At 38.0% G+C, this 19,375-nt stretch overlaps 8 protein-coding genes across 8 annotated transcripts; all 8 read right to left on the bottom strand.

Moving 5' to 3' along the window:
- Positions 1 to 391: 391 nt before the first annotated feature.
- On the bottom strand, positions 392 to 1,329 carry LOC149705372 (uncharacterized). The gene is made up of 4 exons (XM_089865677.1): positions 1,168 to 1,329; positions 946 to 1,114; positions 590 to 807; positions 392 to 523 (listed from the first exon to the last, which is right to left on the bottom strand). The coding sequence occupies exons 1-4, from the start codon at positions 1,309 to 1,311 to the stop codon at positions 392 to 394; spliced, it is 663 nt and encodes a 220-aa protein (XP_089721803.1). The 5' UTR covers positions 1,312 to 1,329.
- Positions 1,330 to 2,459: 1,130 nt separating this feature from the next.
- LOC149705371 (uncharacterized) lies at positions 2,460 to 3,233 on the bottom strand. Its single transcript, XM_089865057.1, has 2 exons — positions 2,874 to 3,233; positions 2,460 to 2,816 (listed from the first exon to the last, which is right to left on the bottom strand). The coding sequence occupies exons 1-2, from the start codon at positions 3,125 to 3,127 to the stop codon at positions 2,606 to 2,608; spliced, it is 465 nt and encodes a 154-aa protein (XP_089721183.1). The 5' UTR covers positions 3,128 to 3,233; the 3' UTR covers positions 2,460 to 2,605.
- On the bottom strand, positions 3,163 to 4,002 carry LOC149705370 (uncharacterized). Its single transcript, XM_089865676.1, has 4 exons — positions 3,841 to 4,002; positions 3,619 to 3,787; positions 3,263 to 3,480; positions 3,163 to 3,192 (listed from the first exon to the last, which is right to left on the bottom strand). Exons 1-4 carry the CDS (start codon positions 3,982 to 3,984, stop codon positions 3,163 to 3,165), a joined length of 561 nt encoding a protein of 186 aa, XP_089721802.1. The 5' UTR covers positions 3,985 to 4,002.
- Positions 4,003 to 5,131: 1,129 nt separating this feature from the next.
- Positions 5,132 to 5,905, bottom strand: LOC149705369 (uncharacterized). Its single transcript, XM_089865056.1, has 2 exons — positions 5,546 to 5,905; positions 5,132 to 5,488 (listed from the first exon to the last, which is right to left on the bottom strand). The coding sequence occupies exons 1-2, from the start codon at positions 5,797 to 5,799 to the stop codon at positions 5,278 to 5,280; spliced, it is 465 nt and encodes a 154-aa protein (XP_089721182.1). The 5' UTR covers positions 5,800 to 5,905; the 3' UTR covers positions 5,132 to 5,277.
- Positions 5,906 to 7,803: 1,898 nt separating this feature from the next.
- LOC149705368 (uncharacterized) lies at positions 7,804 to 8,577 on the bottom strand. The gene is made up of 2 exons (XM_089865055.1): positions 8,218 to 8,577; positions 7,804 to 8,160 (listed from the first exon to the last, which is right to left on the bottom strand). Exons 1-2 carry the CDS (start codon positions 8,469 to 8,471, stop codon positions 7,950 to 7,952), a joined length of 465 nt encoding a protein of 154 aa, XP_089721181.1. The 5' UTR covers positions 8,472 to 8,577; the 3' UTR covers positions 7,804 to 7,949.
- On the bottom strand, positions 8,507 to 9,346 carry LOC149705367 (uncharacterized). Its single transcript, XM_089865675.1, has 4 exons — positions 9,185 to 9,346; positions 8,963 to 9,131; positions 8,607 to 8,824; positions 8,507 to 8,536 (listed from the first exon to the last, which is right to left on the bottom strand). Exons 1-4 carry the CDS (start codon positions 9,326 to 9,328, stop codon positions 8,507 to 8,509), a joined length of 561 nt encoding a protein of 186 aa, XP_089721801.1. The 5' UTR covers positions 9,329 to 9,346.
- A 1,129-nt stretch (positions 9,347 to 10,475) lies between these two features.
- On the bottom strand, positions 10,476 to 11,249 carry LOC149705366 (uncharacterized). The gene is made up of 2 exons (XM_089865054.1): positions 10,890 to 11,249; positions 10,476 to 10,832 (listed from the first exon to the last, which is right to left on the bottom strand). Exons 1-2 carry the CDS (start codon positions 11,141 to 11,143, stop codon positions 10,622 to 10,624), a joined length of 465 nt encoding a protein of 154 aa, XP_089721180.1. The 5' UTR covers positions 11,144 to 11,249; the 3' UTR covers positions 10,476 to 10,621.
- A 5,604-nt stretch (positions 11,250 to 16,853) lies between these two features.
- On the bottom strand, positions 16,854 to 18,336 carry LOC149705365 (uncharacterized). Its single transcript, XM_089865674.1, has 5 exons — positions 18,194 to 18,336; positions 17,926 to 18,123; positions 17,774 to 17,855; positions 17,038 to 17,592; positions 16,854 to 16,967 (listed from the first exon to the last, which is right to left on the bottom strand). Exons 1-5 carry the CDS (start codon positions 18,262 to 18,264, stop codon positions 16,854 to 16,856), a joined length of 1,020 nt encoding a protein of 339 aa, XP_089721800.1. The 5' UTR covers positions 18,265 to 18,336.
- Positions 18,337 to 19,375: the final 1,039 nt, after the last annotated feature.

The following is a 19,375-nucleotide window of genomic DNA, read 5'->3' as shown; positions in this document are numbered from 1 at the left end:
GTTTTCTTAAATTACACTCTTTTGAAACTTCCATTTCGCTAAATATTAATTATCCACAAAACTATTTCATAATCATAAGTCAATGAAAAAATGCGAAATTGTTCTCTCGCGTTATTGTATGGTACTGTATGAGACAGTTTAACTATAGCAATTAAAAATTTACAGAATTGTGCTAAAAAATACCAGTTTATAAAATTTAAAGTCTGAGATCTACCCTTATAACACCCTTTCCGAAGAAAAAGGAGTAATTCCAGATAGATTTTACACCTTTATTAACTAAGCTTTTTTTCGTAGATAATGGTCACCTTTAAAATACCAATATAACACCGTTTTTGTTATTCATGTGAAAATGTTAGGTGTTATATAGGTGTTTTTAAAAAGTACACCATTTTCACTCCAAAGAAACACTTAATTTTTTTTGTGTGTGGTATCCGTCAAACGACATATAATCCATAAGACTGGTGAAAATGTTCTCCTGATCTTGCGCGTCTAGCCATTCCTTAACGACTGGGTCCTGGGCTGCCTACAAATACGCACCAATGACGCCAGAAGAATAGAGAACTTAATTAACACGGCAACGCCTATTTACCAAATATTTCAAATTCTCTAGAGTTCCGGCTTCTTCTATCATTGTTGGTGGAATTCCCGATTTGATCAAGTCCGAGAGGGTGTCAATGCAGTTGTAGCTTTCCGTCGAGAACTCCGTTCGCAAGAAACAACCCAAGAAAAACAGAATGAAAGTCACTCCGATCAGCCACGACGAAGCGAGCAGACGACAAGTAATGTGCGGCAAAATGGAGGGAATCGCTACAAAATATTAATACGTCTGATTAAAGCGCTAGACATTCTTCGTTATATGGGAACGCAATCTCTGCTAATGGGATTCCCAATATGAAACTGACGGATAAGTATTTTCAAATGTAAGCGAGCGCTTCAATGCCTTACGTTCGGCGCACAAGAGCGACGCGTTGTCCCAGACATTTTCTAGTGTTTCCTGAGCCATTTTCTTGAAAAATTTCTTGTTGGGCACCGACTTGTACTTGTTGGTTACGATGGAGTGAACGACAAGCAAAAGTGACAGAAGCACCAAGGTTAACCCCGTCAAAATAACCACCTAATCGAAACAAGAATGTAATACAATGAATTGGGCAGAAGAGCAAAGTTTACTTGAGTTTCCATATTTAAGAAGGACAAGGAAGTTGAAGTGACTTTCATCGGGGCGGTGGACACGATTATAGTCTTGGTCATGCGGAAAACCGGAGACGGAGTGAAATATTCATGCCGGCCATGCTCGAAAAATGAGCGTGGCATGGGTATCAAGATAATATTTGCTTTCTAAAACCACAGTTATTAGAAATTTGTACTTAATCCATACATCTCTTTTTCACCTACGTTGAAAGCATCCGGTGCTGTTAACAGTTTATCAGCGTCAAAAAAACTAATTTTATGCCCTTCGTAATGTACACTACAAGAAAAGTCCAGAAAATTAAATTTTAGCTCAGACCACCTAACCCATAGGGAGCTAGGTTTGGTTAGAGCAACGCCTGACACAAGCGCTGTGGCGGCGGATGTTGGAAGTTTTTCACCAAACCCTAGTAAAAATCGCGCCATTTTGTTTTTCGAGTAGTAGAGGTCTCCAGTCATCGATATGGTAAAAATACCCAGCTATTTGAGTGAGTTGAATTTCATTATTTATTTATTTTAGCCTCTCTCTCATTAAAGATTCATAAGCGATCTATCAAGTTAGTTTTTGTAAATATAATTCTGGTATTGTTAATAAAGTCTGTTTTAACACTAAGCCTTGGCTAAAACATATCCCGAACTATTACAGACCAATTTTTATTTACGGTACATTTGGCGATAAATTGCGGTCGGTAGACGCGTGAGGGCGCGTGCTACGTATTGTCATTTGTTAACCGAGGGTTTAACATGGATTTGCCTGTCCATGGGTTAGGTGGTCTGAGATTCCACTACAAACAGGCTCTCATTACATACCTTGTTTTCATTACGCTTGGTCGGTTATATTTACTTTTCGACCCTATTTCTAAATTAAACCCATCATGGAAAAACAAAGTAGCGTCAATAAATTGTGATGGCTTCACGATTTTTAGCGGGAAATTTTATTATCGAAGTCAAGTGGTGTGGCGCTTTCTCCCAGAAGATTAATTCTTTTTGCCCTTTGTCAATCCTGGCTCCTCACCAAAGTCCTTTATTCCGACAATTATTTTCGTTTCATTCTTTCGTAACAATGAATATTTTGCAAATTGAGAGTTAATTAAACAATAAGCTTCATCGTTACAACACTACAGTCAGTTTTGGGGTTTCCAATCCAGGGGAAGATAAGAAGTCGAGGATCTTATAAACCCTACAGGGGATTGGAAAGCTCGGTACATTGGCCATACAGAAGGTAAGACGCGGAAAAGGTTGAAAATATGAAGACATTAAGAATGCTAGTAAAATTCACACTCAAGTACAACTTTTTAATCTCAGTGACAATAGAAGTACATAATAAATGTCCCCTGGAGGTTAGGGTCGATTTAAAATGACGTAACATGTGGACGTCATTTCGAAGCGGTAAAGCTTTTTGAACTTAAGCAAAATTGGATTAAGCAAAGCGGTTGAAGATGATTTCGGTGATGACGGCTGCTACTGTTCCTGACAACAGCATGAAAAGCAAGAAGAAAGGAACAAAGACACTACTCAGGTCCAAATTAGTTGTGCTTTTCAACGGTCTCTTCCACGTGACTTGTTCAATTAAGTGATGCTTTTGAAATTCGAGATATTTGAAAACTTGCGTTTCGAACAAAGGTTCCAGACTATAATAAAACAGGCGTCAGGCCCTTGAATCATTCTACGATAAAAATAGTAAGGACCTCAGTTGGAGGTTTTCGTGCACTTGCGGTGAGCTTCTCATCCAGGAGGTGTTGAAAATCAGGTGTAGGTACTCGAAACCAACGTCTTGCTGCGAAAAGTAAAGACTTCCATTGTCCTCCAAGAGCTCGACTTTGCTCACGGAATCAGACGTCAAGAATTCTGCCATCATCCAAGTCAGATACATGTCAGTTATGATTAAAGCTTTCTCCCCGGATAGAATTGGATGGTATCCGTCAAACGACATATAATCCATAAGACTGGTGAAAATGTTCTCCTGATCTTGCGCGTCTAGCCATTCCTTAACGACTTGGTCCTGGGCTGCCTACAAATACGCACCAATGACGCCAGAAGAATAGAGAACTTAATTAACACGGCAACGCCTATTTACCAAATATTTCAAATTCTCTAGAGTTCCGGCTTCTTCTATCATTGTTGGTGGAATTCCCGATTTGATCAAGTCCGAGAGGGTGTCAATGCAGTTGTAGCTTTCCGTCGAGAACTCCGTTCGCAAGAAACAACCCAAGAAAAACAGAATGAAAGTCACTCCGATCAGCCACGACGAAGCGAGCAGACGACAAGTAATGTGCGGCAAAATGGAGGGAATCGCTACAAAATATTAATACGTCTGATTAAAGCGCTAGACATTCTTCGTTATATGGGAACGCAATCTCTGCTAATGGGATTCCCAATATGAAACTGACGGATAAGTATTTTCAAATGTAAGCGAGCGCTTCAATGCCTTACGTTCGGCGCACAAGAGCGACGCGTTGTCCCAGACATTTTCTAGTGTTTCCTGAGCCATTTTCTTGAAAAATTTCTTGTTGGGCACCGACTTGTACTTGTTGGTTACGATGGAGTGAACGACAAGCAAAAGTGACAGAAGCACCAAGGTTAACCCCGTCAAAATAACCACCTAATCGAAACAAGAATGTAATACAATGAATTGGGCAGTTGAGCAAAGTTTACTTGAGTTTCCATATTTAAGAAGGACAAGGAAGTTGAAGTGACTTTCATCGGGGCGGTGGACACGATTATAGTCTTGGTCATGCGGAAAACCGGAGACGGAGTGAAATATTCATGCCGGCCATGCTCGAAAAATGAGCGTGGCATGGGTATCAAGATAATATTTGCTTTCTAAAACCACAGTTATTAGAAATTTGTACTTAATCCATACATCTCTTTTTCACCTACGTTGAAAGCATCCGGTGCTGTTAACAGTTTATCAGCGTCAAAAAAACTAATTTTATGCCCTTCGTAATGTACACTACAAGAAAAGTCCAGAAAATTAAATTTTAGCTCAGACCACCTAACCCATAGGGAGCTAGGTTTGGTTAGAGCAACGCCTGACACAAGCGCTGTGGCGGCGGATGTTGGAAGTTTTTCACCAAACCCTAGTAAAATTCGCGCCATTTTGTTTTTCGAGTAGTAGAGGTCTCCAGTCATCGATATGGTAAAAATACCCAGCTATTTGAGTGAGTTGAATTTCATTATTTATTTATTTTAGCCTCTCTCTCATTAAAGATTCATAAGCGATCTATCAAGTTAGTTTTTGTAAATATAATTCTGGTATTGTTAATAAAGTCTGTTTTAACACTAAGCCTTGGCTAAAACATATCCCGAACTATTACAGACCAATTTTTATTTACGGTACATTTGGCGATAAATTGCGGTCGGTAGACGCGTGAGGGCGCGTGCTACGTATTGTCATTTGTTAACGAGGGTTTAACATGGATTTGCCTGTCCATGGGTTAGGTGGTCTGAGATTCCACTACAAACAGGCTCTCATTACATACCTTGTTTTCATTACGCTTGGTCGGTTATATTTACTTTTCGACCCTATTTCTAAATTAAACCCATCATGGAAAAACAAAGTAGCGTCAATAAATTGTGATGGCTTCACGATTTTTAGCGGGAAATTTTATTATCGAAGTCAAGTGGTGTGGCGCTTTCTCCCAGAAGATTAATTCTTTTTGCCCTTTGTCAATCCTGGCTCCTCACCAAAGTCCTTTATTCCGACAATTATTTTCGTTTCATTCTTTCGTAACAATGAATATTTTGCAAATTGAGAGTTAATTAAACAATAAGCTTCATCGTTACAACACTACAGTCAGTTTTGGGGTTTCCAATCCAGGGGAAGATAAGAAGTCGAGGATCTTATAAACCCTACAGGGGATTGGAAAGCTCGGTACATTGGCCATACAGAAGGTAAGACGCGGAAAAGGTTGAAAATATGAAGACATTAAGAATGCTAGTAAAATTCACACTCAAGTACAACTTTTTAATCTCAGTGACAATAGAAGTACATAATAAATGTCCCCTGGAGGTTAGGGTCGATTTAAAATGACGTAACATGTGGACGTCATTTCGAAGCGGTAAAGCTTTTTGAACTTAAGCAAAATTGGATTAAGCAAAGCGGTTGAAGATGATTTCGGTGATGACGGCTGCTACTGTTCCTGACAACAGCATGAAAAGCAAGAAGAAAGGAACAAAGACACTACTCAGGTCCAAATTAGTTGTGCTTTTCAACGGTCTCTTCCACGTGACTTGTTCAATTAAGTGATGCTTTTGAAATTCGAGATATTTGAAAACTTGCGTTTCGAACAAAGGTTCCAGACTATAATAAAACAGGCGTCAGGCCCTTGAATCATTCTACGATAAAAATAGTAAGGACCTCAGTTGGAGGTTTTCGTGCACTTGCGGTGAGCTTCTCATCCAGGAGGTGTTGAAAATCAGGTGTAGGTACTCGAAACCAACGTCTTGCTGCGAAAAGTAAAGACTTCCATTGTCCTCCAAGAGCTCGACTTTGCTCACGGAATCAGACGTCAAGAATTCTGCCATCATCCAAGTCAGATACATGTCAGTTATGATTAAAGCTTTCTCCCCGGATAGAATTGGATGGTATCCGTCAAACGACATATAATCCATAAGACTGGTGAAAATGTTCTCCTGATCTTGCGCGTCTAGCCATTCCTTAACGACTTGGTCCTGGGCTGCCTACAAATACGCACCAATGACGCCAGAAGAATAGAGAACTTAATTAACACGGCAACGCCTATTTACCAAATATTTCAAATTCTCTAGAGTTCCGGCTTCTTCTATCATTGTTGGTGGAATTCCCGATTTGATCAAGTCCGAGAGGGTGTCAATGCAGTTGTAGCTTTCCGTCGAGAACTCCGTTCGCAAGAAACAACCCAAGAAAAACAGAATGAAAGTCACTCCGATCAGCCACGACGAAGCGAGCAGACGACAAGTAATGTGCGGCAAAATGGAGGGAATCGCTACAAAATATTAATACGTCTGATTAAAGCGCTAGACATTCTTCGTTATATGGGAACGCAATCTCTGCTAATGGGATTCCCAATATGAAACTGACGGATAAGTATTTTCAAATGTAAGCGAGCGCTTCAATGCCTTACGTTCGGCGCACAAGAGCGACGCGTTGTCCCAGACATTTTCTAGTGTTTCCTGAGCCATTTTCTTGAAAAATGTCTTGTTGGGCACCGACTTGTACTTGTTGGTTACGATGGAGTGAACGACAAGCAAAAGTGACAGAAGCACCAAGGTTAACCCCGTCAAAATAACCACCTAATCGAAACAAGAATGTAATACAATGAATTGGGCAGTTGAGCAAAGTTTACTTGAGTTTCCATATTTAAGAAGGACAAGGAAGTTGAAGTGACTTTCATCGGGGCGGTGGACACGATTATAGTCTTGGTCATGCGGAAAACCGGAGACGGAGTGAAATATTCATGCCGGCCATGCTCGAAAAATGAGCGTGGCATGGGTATCAAGATAATATTTGCTTTCTAAAACCACAGTTATTAGAAATTTGTACTTAATCCATACATCTCTTTTTCACCTACGTTGAAAGCATCCGGTGCTGTTAACAGTTTATCAGCGTCAAAAAAACTAATTTTATGCCCTTCGTAATGTACACTACAAGAAAAGTCCAGAAAATTAAATTTTAGCTCAGACCACCTAACCCATAGGGAGCTAGGTTTGGTTAGAGCAACGCCTGACACAAGCGCTGTGGCGGCGGATGTTGGAAGTTTTTCACCAAACCCTAGTAAAATTCGCGCCATTTTGTTTTTCGAGTAGTAGAGGTCTCCAGTCATCGATATGGTAAAAATACCCAGCTATTTGAGTGAGTTGAATTTCATTATTTATTTATTTTAGCCTCTCTCTCATTAAAGATTCATAAGCGATCTATCAAGTTAGTTTTTGTAAATATAATTCTGGTATTGTTAATAAAGTCTGTTTTAACACTAAGCCTTGGCTAAAAAATATCCCGAACTATTACAGACCAATTTTTATTTACGGTACATTTGGCGATAAATTGCGGTCGGTAGACGCGTGAGGGCGCGTGCTACGTATTGTCATTTGTTAACGAGGGTTTAACATGGATTTGCCTGTCCATGGGTTAGGTGGTCTGAGATTCCACTACAAACAGGCTCTCATTACACACCTTGTTTTCATTACGCTTGGTCGGTTATATTTACTTTTCGACCCTATTTCTAAATTAAACCCATCATGGAAAAACAAAGTAGCGTCAATAAATTGTGATGGCTTCACGATTTTTAGCGGGAAATTTTATTATCGAAGTCAAGTGGTGTGGCGCTTTCTCCCAGAAGATTAATTCTTTTTGCCCTTTGTCAATCCTGGCTCCTCACCAAAGTCCTTTATTCCGACAATTATTTTCGTTTCATTCTTTCGTAACAATGAATATTTTGCAAATTGAGAGTTAATTAAACAATAAGCTTCATCGTTACAACACTACAGTCAGTTTTGGGGTTTCCAATCCAGGGGAAGATAAGAAGTCGAGGATCTTATAAACCCTACAGGGGATTGGAAAGCTCGGTACATTGGCCATACAGAAGGTAAGACGCGGAAAAGGTTGAAAATATGAAGACATTAAGAATGCTAGTAAAATTCACACTCAAGTACAACTTTTTAATCTCAGTGACAATAGAAGTACATAATAAATGTCCCCTGGAGGTTAGGGTCGATTTAAAATGACGTAACATGTGGACGTCATTTCGAAGCGGTAAAGCTTTTTGAACTTAAGCAAAATTGGATTAAGCAAAGCGGTTGAAGATGATTTCGGTGATGACGGCTGCTACTGTTCCTGACAACAGCATGAAAAGCAAGAAGAAAGGAACAAAGACACTACTCAGGTCCAAATTAGTTGTGCTTTTCAACGGTCTCTTCCACGTGACTTGTTCAATTAAGTGATGCTTTTGAAATTCGAGATATTTGAAAACTTGCGTTTCGAACAAAGGTTCCAGACTATAATAAAACAGGCGTCAGGCCCTTGAATCATTCTACGATAAAAATAGTAAGGACCTCAGTTGGAGGTTTTCGTGCACTTGCGGTGAGCTTCTCATCCAGGAGGTGTTGAAAATCAGGTGTAGGTACTCGAAACCAACGTCTTGCTGCGAAAAGTAAAGACTTCCATTGTCCTCCAAGAGCTCGACTTTGCTCACGGAATCAGACGTCAAGAATTCTGCCATCATCCAAGTCAGATACATGTCAGTTATGATTAAAGCTTTCTCCCCGGATAGAATTGGATGGTATCCGTCAAACGACATATAATCCATAAGACTGGTGAAAATGTTCTCCTGATCTTGCGCGTCTAGCCATTCCTTAACGACTTGGTCCTGGGCTGCCTACAAATACGCACCAATGACGCCAGAAGAATAGAGAACTTAATTAACACGGCAACGCCTATTTACCAAATATTTCAAATTCTCTAGAGTTCCGGCTTCTTCTATCATTGTTGGTGGAATTCCCGATTTGATCAAGTCCGAGAGGGTGTCAATGCAGTTGTAGCTTTCCGTCGAGAACTCCGTTCGCAAGAAACAACCCAAGAAAAACAGAATGAAAGTCACTCCGATCAGCCACGACGAAGCGAGCAGACGACAAGTAATGTGCGGCAAAATGGAGGGAATCGCTACAAAATATTAATACGTCTGATTAAAGCGCTAGACATTCTTCGTTATATGGGAACGCAATCTCTGCTAATGGGATTCCCAATATGAAACTGACGGATAAGTATTTTCAAATGTAAGCGAGCGCTTCAATGCCTTACGTTCGGCGCACAAGAGCGACGCGTTGTCCCAGACATTTTCTAGTGTTTCCTGAGCCATTTTCTTGAAAAATTTCTTGTTGGGCACCGACTTGTACTTGTTGGTTACGATGGAGTGAACGACAAGCAAAAGTGACAGAAGCACCAAGGTTAACCCCGTCAAAATAACCACCTAATCGAAACAAGAATGTAATACAATGAATTGGGCAGTTGAGCAAAGTTTACTTGAGTTTCCATATTTAAGAAGGACAAGGAAGTTGAAGTGACTTTCATCGGGGCGGTGGACACGATTATAGTCTTGGTCATGCGGAAAACCGGAGACGGAGTGAAATATTCATGCCGGCCATGCTCGAAAAATGAGCGTGGCATGGGTATCAAGATAATATTTGCTTTCTAAAACCACAGTTATTAGAAATTTGTACTTAATCCATACATCTCTTTTTCACCTACGTTGAAAGCATCCGGTGCTGTTAACAGTTTATCAGCGTCAAAAAAACTAATTTTATGCCCTTCGTAATGTACACTACAAGAAAAGTCCAGAAAATTAAATTTTAGCTCAGACCACCTAACCCATAGGGAGCTAGGTTTGGTTAGAGCAACGCCTGACACAAGCGCTGTGGCGGCGGATGTTGGAAGTTTTTCACCAAACCCTAGTAAAATTCGCGCCATTTTGTTTTTCGAGTAGTAGAGGTCTCCAGTCATCGATATGGTAAAAATACCCAGCTATTTGAGTGAGTTGAATTTCATTATTTATTTATTTTAGCCTCTCTCTCATTAAAGATTCATAAGCGATCTATCAAGTTAGTTTTTGTAAATATAATTCTGGTATTGTTAATAAAGTCTGTTTTAACACTAAGCCTTGGCTAAAACATATCCCGAACTATTACAGACCAATTTTTATTTACGGTACATTTGGCGATAAATTGCGGTCGGTAGACGCGTGAGGGCGCGTGCTACGTATTGTCATTTGTTAACGAGGGTTTAACATGGATTTGCCTGTCCATGGGTTAGGTGGTCTGAGATTCCACTACAAACAGGCTCTCATTACATACCTTGTTTTCATTACGCTTGGTCGGTTATATTTACTTTTCGACCCTATTTCTAAATTAAACCCATCATGGAAAAACAAAGTAGCGTCAATAAATTGTGATGGCTTCACGATTTTTAGCGGGAAATTTTATTATCGAAGTCAAGTGGTGTGGCGCTTTCTCCCAGAAGATTAATTCTTTTTGCCCTTTGTCAATCCTGGCTCCTCACCAAAGTCCTTTATTCCGACAATTATTTTCGTTTCATTCTTTCGTAACAATGAATATTTTGCAAATTGAGAGTTAATTAAACAATAAGCTTCATCGTTACAACACTACAGTCAGTTTTGGGGTTTCCAATCCAGGGGAAGATAAGAAGTCGAGGATCTTATAAACCCTACAGGGGATTGGAAAGCTCGGTACATTGGCCATACAGAAGGTAAGACGCGGAAAAGGTTGAAAATATGAAGACATTAAGAATGCTAGTAAAATTCACACTCAAGTACAACTTTTTAATCTCAGTGACAATAGAAGTACATAATAAATGTCCCCTGGAGGTTAGGGTCGATTTAAAATGACGTAACATGTGGACGTCATTTCGAAGCGGTAAAGCTTTTTGAACTTAAGCAAAATTGGATTAAGCAAAGCGGTTGAAGATGATTTCGGTGATGACGGCTGCTACTGTTCCTGACAACAGCATGAAAAGCAAGAAGAAAGGAACAAAGACACTACTCAGGTCCAAATTAGTTGTGCTTTTCAACGGTCTCTTCCACGTGACTTGTTCAATTAAGTGATGCTTTTGAAATTCGAGATATTTGAAAACTTGCGTTTCGAACAAAGGTTCCAGACTATAATAAAACAGGCGTCAGGCCCTTGAATCATTCTACGATAAAAATAGTAAGGACCTCAGTTGGAGGTTTTCGTGCACTTGCGGTGAGCTTCTCATCCAGGAGGTGTTGAAAATCAGGTGTAGGTACTCGAAACCAACGTCTTGCTGCGAAAAGTAAAGACTTCCATTGTCCTCCAAGAGCTCGACTTTGCTCACGGAATCAGACGTCAAGAATTCTGCCATCATCCAAGTCAGATACATGTCAGTTATGATTAAAGCTTTCTCCCCGGATAGAATTGGATGGTATCCGTCAAACGACATATAATCCATAAGACTGGTGAAAATGTTCTCCTGATCTTGCGCGTCTAGCCATTCCTTAACGACTTGGTCCTGGGCTGCCTACAAATACGCACCAATGACGCCAGAAGAATAGAGAACTTAATTAACACGGCAACGCCTATTTACCAAATATTTCAAATTCTCTAGAGTTCCGGCTTCTTCTATCATTGTTGGTGGAATTCCCGATTTGATCAAGTCCGAGAGGGTGTCAATGCAGTTGTAGCTTTCCGTCGAGAACTCCGTTCGCAAGAAACAACCCAAGAAAAACAGAATGAAAGTCACTCCGATCAGCCACGACGAAGCGAGCAGACGACAAGTAATGTGCGGCAAAATGGAGGGAATCGCTACAAAATATTAATACGTCTGATTAAAGCGCTAGACATTCTTCGTTATATGGGAACGCAATCTCTGCTAATGGGATTCCCAATATGAAACTGACGGATAAGTATTTTCAAATGTAAGCGAGCGCTTCAATGCCTTACGTTCGGCGCACAAGAGCGACGCGTTGTCCCAGACATTTTCTAGTGTTTCCTGAGCCATTTTCTTGAAAAATGTCTTGTTGGGCACCGACTTGTACTTGTTGGTTACGATGGAGTGAACGACAAGCAAAAGTGACAGAAGCACCAAGGTTAACCCCGTCAAAATAACCACCTAATCGAAACAAGAATGTAATACAATGAATTGGGCAGTTGAGCAAAGTTTACTTGAGTTTCCATATTTAAGAAGGACAAGGAAGTTGAAGTGACTTTCATCGGGGCGGTGGACACGATTATAGTCTTGGTCATGCGGAAAACCGGAGACGGAGTGAAATATTCATGCCGGCCATGCTCGAAAAATGAGCGTGGCATGGGTATCAAGATAATATTTGCTTTCTAAAACCACAGTTATTAGAAATTTGTACTTAATCCATACATCTCTTTTTCACCTACGTTGAAAGCATCCGGTGCTGTTAACAGTTTATCAGCGTCAAAAAAACTAATTTTATGCCCTTCGTAATGTACACTACAAGAAAAGTCCAGAAAATTAAATTTTAGCTCAGACCACCTAACCCATAGGGAGCTAGGTTTGGTTAGAGCAACGCCTGACACAAGCGCTGTGGCGGCGGATGTTGGAAGTTTTTCACCAAACCCTAGTAAAATTCGCGCCATTTTGTTTTTCGAGTAGTAGAGGTCTCCAGTCATCGATATGGTAAAAATACCCAGCTATTTGAGTGAGTTGAATTTCATTATTTATTTATTTTAGCCTCTCTCTCATTAAAGATTCATAAGCGATCTATCAAGTTAGTTTTTGTAAATATAATTCTGGTATTGTTAATAAAGTCTGTTTTAACACTAAGCCTTGGCTAAAACATATCCCGAACGGAGTGAAATATTCATGCCGGCCATGCTCGAAAAATGAGCGTGGCATGGGTATCAAGATACACTCTAAGAAACAGTGGTGTGATTCAACACCTTTTTAACTCTTTTTGATGGTGCTAAATTCAACACCATTTCTAGTGTGGGTTTACACCCTGAAGGGTGTTAAATCACACCCCTATGCCCAAAATTGAAAAAAGAGATTTTGAAATTATGAGTGTTATAAGACTCCTTTTAAAGCGTTATTATACACCGTTTTAGGCGCTAATATACACTCTTAAAAGTGCTTATGTACACTCTTTAAAGAGTATACACTCTTAATAGGGTTAATATACACTCTTAAAAGAGTTAATATACACTCTTAAAAGAGTTAATATACACTCTTAAAGGAGTTAATATACACTCTTAAAAGAGTTAATATACACTCTTAAAAGAGTTAATATACGCCCTTAAAAGAGTTAATATACACTTTTGAAAGAGTTATTATACACTTTTAAAAGAGTTAATATACGCCCTTAAAAGATTTAATATACGCCCTTAAAAGAGTTAATATACGCCTTTAAAAGAGTTAATATACGCCCTTAAAAGAGTTAATATACGCCCTTAAAAGAGTTAATATACACTTTTGAAAGAGTTAATATACGCCCTTAAAAGAGTTAATATACACTTTTGAAAGAGTTATTATACACTTTTAAAAGAGTTATTATACACTTTTAAAAGAGTTAATATACGCCCTTAAAAGATTTAATTTACGCCCTTAAAAGAGTTAATATACGCCCTTAAAAGAGTTAATATACGCCCTTAAAAGAGTTAATGTACGCCCTTAAAAGAGTTAATATACGCCCTTAAAAGAGTTAATATACACTTTTAAAAGAGTTAATATACGCCCTTAAAAGAGTTAATGTACACTTTTAAAAGAGTTAATATACGCCCTTAAAAGATTTAATATACGCCCTTAAAAGAGTTAATATACGCCCTTAAAAGAGTTAATATACGCCCTTAAAAGAGTTAATATACACTTTTAAAAGAGTTAATATACGCCCTTAAAAGATTTAATATACGCCCTTAAAAGAGTTAATATACGCCCTTAAAAGAGTTAATATACACTTTTGAAAGAGTTATTACACACTTTTAAAAGAGTTAATATACGCCCTTAAAAGAGTTAATAAACGCCTTTAAAAGAGTTAATAAACGCCTTTAAAAGAGTTAATAAACGCCTTTAAAAGAGTTAATAAACGCCTTTAAAAGAGTTAATATACGCCCTTAAAAGAGTTAATATACGCCCTGAAAAGAATTAATATACGCCCTGAAAAGAGTTAATATACGCCCTTGAAAGAATCACTATACGCTCTTAAAAGAGTCACTATACGCTCTTAAAAGAGTCACTATACGCTCTTAAAAGAGTCACTATACGCTCTTAAAAGAGTCACTATACGCTCTTAAAAGAGTCACTATACGCTCTTAAAAGTGTCACTATACACTCCAAAAAGACGTTATAAACACCCCTTAATCGATAAAGTACACCCTGTAAACACTGTATTAAATTCCTTTTTAGCGAAATTTTACACCCTTCAAGGTAAATTGACGCATTCAAACATCTTACATTTAAGCGTATTGACGAAAAAAAAGTTAATAGAAACACAATTTTAAATTTTAATTTACTTTTTACTGTGTAAATTTAGCAGATCTCCCCCTATCCAGAGGACCTAACGCTTTAGTTTGTATTCTTTCAATGCGTTTAAATTTAAATGCAAGAAAATTAAAAAAATTTATTTGACTTTTCCACATTTTAACAGCTTGTCAATAGTAGATTTTACAATTTTACATGGCTTTGTATTACCTAAGTCCAAAAAAAGGTGTTCGAAAAAAGTTAACGTTTTTTTCAAACATGGATTGTATGTACAGTGAAAAATCCAATAGCTGCAAACATAGCTGATTATAGCTGTAATTAAATCGGTGCATTCAATCACAATTACACCATCGACGTGAATTTTAAACGTTTTTGAACCAATAATACTTTGCTCGTCATAAACAATGACTGGCTCAACGGGGATTAGCTTGATGTTCTTTAAGAATAAAAAAACAAATTCTTAGACACTTTGATAATTCCGAGAACTAATGTATACACTCATATGAGCATATAATTATACTATTAGAAGTAAATAGGAGGAAGTACGTCTCCAGCTTAAGCTAAGGCGCCCTTTCACATAAAAACACGGTTTGTGGCGCAAAATTTGAATTCATCTGATCAGAGAGAGGCAAGTTATGGAGAGAAATTTTCTTACGTGTTCCTCCAACTTGCCTCTTTTTGTACAGAAGAATTCAAATTTTGCTCCACAAACCGTGTTTTTTATGGGAAAAGGGCACCTTACACTAGCCTCAGCTGGAGAAAAGTACTTCCCCCTATTTACTTCTGCTACTATGGGTTTGTGTGCTTGCTAGGTAGAAGGTGGCGTGTCCTAGAGAGAAACTATAGAGTACGAAACAGCGGCGCGACTTTATGCTGATGCTGATTGGGTGTCAAAAAGGACTTCATAAATGTCGTTTAGAATAAGCCCCGCTGCCTTAACTAGCACGATAGTGACGCTAATTCATGATAATTCGTAGTAAATAATTTTACCTTTTCCCAACAAAACATTTTTTGGTAATTCTCTCCAAAAAAAAGGGAATTACTAGTAAAATTCCCTCGTTTCTCGCACCTACAAATGTATATAATATCATTAATTGTTTTGCAGACTTCGAACATTTATATTAACTATATATGTCTTAAATTAATTATCCATAAGATTATGGAAAAGCTACAAAGTGTGCAATGCTTTGGAACCTATGGATACCACCATGAATTTATTTATATACATCCCTGAATAAATTCATGACTTCACGTTTTAACTCCGTTTATTAATCGTAGATTTATATAGTAACACAAGGATATTGAAAATTTACATACGTTTTTTCTCTAGTTTCGATGCTCCGTTTGAGATTTTTTCAATCACCTCTGCCTTTAAAAGTTTAGATGTATGTTTTGGTGCAGTTTCCCAGATTTCACTTCCATAAACTTTCAGAGCATGCTGGAATTTTTCATCTGGGTGTCGGTTGGCAATTCTTTGAAATTCTAAGTTAAGCTATAATGAAACGTTTTCCTTTTTAAATTTTCTCTCCAATTTAAGTACCTACATATATATAGCATTATATTACCTGGCGATAGTCTTTAAGAGCTGGGTATTCCTCCATTATTTCCAACACCCCAGCCATTTCATGTATGGCTGATGCTCTGGATGCGAATGTTCTTTCCATCCTTGAGTCAATGGCTTCTAGGTCTGGATTCTTCTTTTTAGCCATATCGTAGTATACGATAGGCTCTTAGTTTGACCCGAGCCGTCCGTCCGTAGTAGTAGTAGTAGTAGTGGCCGGGGTTGTCGCTTCGTTATCGTCAGATTTTAGCTTAAAAGGAACTTTATATTACCACAACCCACCCATAGGGGTTACTGGGCTCGGTTAGAGATTTAATTATAATTAAAAAATTTTCAGGTCAGACCCGGGAATCGAACCCAAGTCGCTGTCGTGGTAGACAAACGTTCTAACCACTAAACCATAGAGATTTGATAGAAACTCCCAGTTTTTTATTATTTATTTTTATCTCTAAAATGTCGGGGTGATATGGGGTGGGGTACCTCTTAATCTGTGGGGTCGGAAACTTTTGAATTTTTATCTGTGGGGTCGGATACTTATGAATTTGTATGTTTGGGGTTTTTATATTTATTTTCTTTTTATGTATGTGCTAATTAAATAGATAACGATTTTTCTACCGCGCTCCTCATGTGTTTCGTTCTCGTTCGGTAGCTATCGTCATCTATGTTATGTTTGACTGGAACGTTTAGGCGGTTAATTCAAATGTGGGTTTAGATAGAGCTAACATAGTGTTAAATGAGCGTTATGCGTTTGATCATTTTAGCATTGCTAAAGGTAATTCGAGGGGATAATCACTAAAATGCGTAATCACTATAACTAAACTTTCTCTTTCAAAAGTTTCTGGGCATAAGTCCTTGTTAGAAATTTATAAGATGCGATAAGTGTGCATCGGCATAAGTCTATGTTGTAAACTCATCGAGGGGATTATCACTAAAAAATATCTGTTCTTCGATTCGCCGGAATATTAGAATTACAGCATAAGTAAATTTATACGGTTATAATTTAATCACTGTTTAGAGTGGGGAATCGAGGGGCTATTCACTCTGATTTTATGCACGGTAAATCATTTAAGCATTGTAAAAGATAGCGCTATTCACTCATTAGGGTAAGGTAAAGAGGGGTTATCCACTCATTAGGGTAGGGTATAGAGGGGCTATTCACTCGTACGATATGGCTACTATTACGAGCCCTTGGGCCGTCTTGTTTATTTCAGCTGCCATAAATATTTTATGCTTAGCGATGCTCATATCATCTTCAAAATTATCTTGAATCTATAAATAAATTATAAAATTTGTGAAAAATAAAGGTTTTTTAAGGTTCAAAATAATTAATGAACTTTACGACAAAACGGTTTTCCTTGGACTTTTTGGTTTTTTTAATTTTCGCCACTGCAGAAGAAGATTTGGTTGATTTAATTCCAACTTCAGCGCTGCTAGTCTCGCTTGTATTAACAGAATTCGTGGAAGTACCAGCCAATGATTTTATTGGCGAAGACTTGTTTGTTTCCATAACGTGTATGTTTAATGAGTCTTCGCTGTTTAAAGAATCAAAATCGTTTCTTGACTTCTTTCCATTTAAATTAACTCTTATTCCATCATCAGAATCATCCAATAAATGTTTCCTTTTATTGGCCACTGCTTCATCTGGCAAATCAGATTGTATTTCATTCGTGTTGTTAGAGTCTGCTTCATCTGGAAAATCAGATTGTATTCCACTCGCGTTATTAGAGTCTGCTTCATCTGGAAAATCAGATTGTATTCCACTCGTGTTGTTAGAGTCATCCGCTTTTGGTTTCTTTTTGCTGGCATATTTCGCCCTTTTGTCGGAAATGGAACTTGTTGTAAGAGTTCGTCGAAAGTTCTTGAATTTGTTGCATAGTTTGTTTTGCCATTTTTCCTACAATATGAATTTACTAATAAATACTGGCCTTCAACTTTGCCGGATACCCACTAAGACATTTTTACGCGATTCACGCTCGTGCGCCATTTGAAACATATAAGCGCATGAGCGCGAAGTGGGTAAAAATATCTCAGTGGGCATTCGGCTGTCTGTCAGTGGTAAGATAGACTAAACTCACGAATCCACATCCTGCATCATCTTCCAAATGGGGAAGTTTTCGAAGAATCATCTTTGCTGTATGCAAATGCGATGGAGGGTACCTAATATAATTTAAATGTAAGATGGTTTGCATTTTTAATTTCACAATACTTTTATTTAAAAGTTGCTTACGCTTCATATTTTGATACAAGGTCGTTAAAAACCATAGAAATGATTTCTTTTTCAACTTGTTTTTTACCCTTATCAGGCAATTTCTTATAAATATTAGCATCTGAAATATGTGCTGGGAATGTAGGAAGTACATACTCAAGAGCAAAATTGGCTCTTGAACCAGAAACGGTTAATGATTTTCTTTTAATGCCAATACACCTAAAAATATAATTTTATTTAAAATTTTCTGAACATAAATTATATCTACCATAAAAAAATGCAAAATTACCAAGGTAATACCGGTTCATTTACACCTGCGTTTGACTCTGAAATAGTCGTAACGTTAACAACCGCTGGCATTGGTTGCGCGCCATCTGATACAGGCACTGGTTCCTCTGATGTTGCTGAAGCTTCACCAGCCAAATATGTGGATTTATGAGTCTATTTAATTTCAATATGAAAAATTTACGTTTAGTTTGTTATAATTAGCCTCTTTGCCTTATATTAAATGTTTTGTTTAATTTTAACTTAGATATTTAGTTAAAGTGACAATAAAGTATTAGGCCTAGATTATAGAAAATTAATTGGAAAGTGAAATTTATCAAAGGGGTAAAGTTGAAAGAAATTTGCGACAAAATTAAAAAAAAAAGTAAATGATAAAAAGCTGTCTAGCTGAAATTGTTTCATAGTAATATCGGTAGAGAGGGGAATAGATTGTGTAACCCCTGATTTTATGGTATCGTTCCTTTCAACCGAATTCCCAATGGACCGAAATCCCATTCGACCGAATATCCCGCAATGATTTTAGATTTCCAGCCCAATGGCTATATTCCCGATGGACCGAAATCCCAATCGTCCGAATATGCCCCTAAAAAATACATGAATATAACTTGAAACACTGTAGCCGTCAGCGATTCGGTGGTGTAGTGGATACGATGTTGAATTGCGAAGCGATAGGTTGTTGGTTCGAATCTCCGAAAGGTATGTTAATAATATTAAAAGTAAACGTTTCGTGATACTAATTAAAACGCTCACTTTCATTCCTTTCAAGGCAAGAGATATATAGAATTAATAATCAAATTGTGCTTAAAATGAAGTACAGTCTTAATGGTAGTTCCATCAATGTCTTTAAATTAAAATTTTAATATTTTGGTTTCGGGTGGGTTAGGTTAGGTTAGGTTAGGTTAGGTTAGGTTAGCTTAGCTTAGCTTAGCTTAGCTTAGGTTAGGTTAGGTTAGGTTAGGTTAGGTTAGGTTAGGTTAGCTTAGGTTAGGTTAGCTTAGGTTAGCTTAGGTTAGCTTAGGTTAGGTTAGCTTAGATTAGGTTAGGTTAGGTTAGGTTTGGTTTGGTTCCAATAATTCGTTGACACCTTTTCCAAAATATGCTCCTTTTAATTAGCTACCACCTTTTCCAAAATATTCTCCCTTTAAATAGCTCCCGCCTTTTCCAAAAGATTTTAATGGTAGTTCCA

The sequence above is a fragment of the Phalangium opilio genome, unplaced genomic scaffold, assembly GCF_054372755.1.
Source record: "Phalangium opilio isolate 3A_F unplaced genomic scaffold, DU_Popi_V2 ptg000014l_1, whole genome shotgun sequence".
NCBI classification, from domain to species: domain Eukaryota; kingdom Metazoa; phylum Arthropoda; class Arachnida; order Opiliones; family Phalangiidae; genus Phalangium; species Phalangium opilio.
Note: the sequence above shows the minus strand (reverse complement) of the source record. Positions and strands in the feature narration are given on the sequence as shown.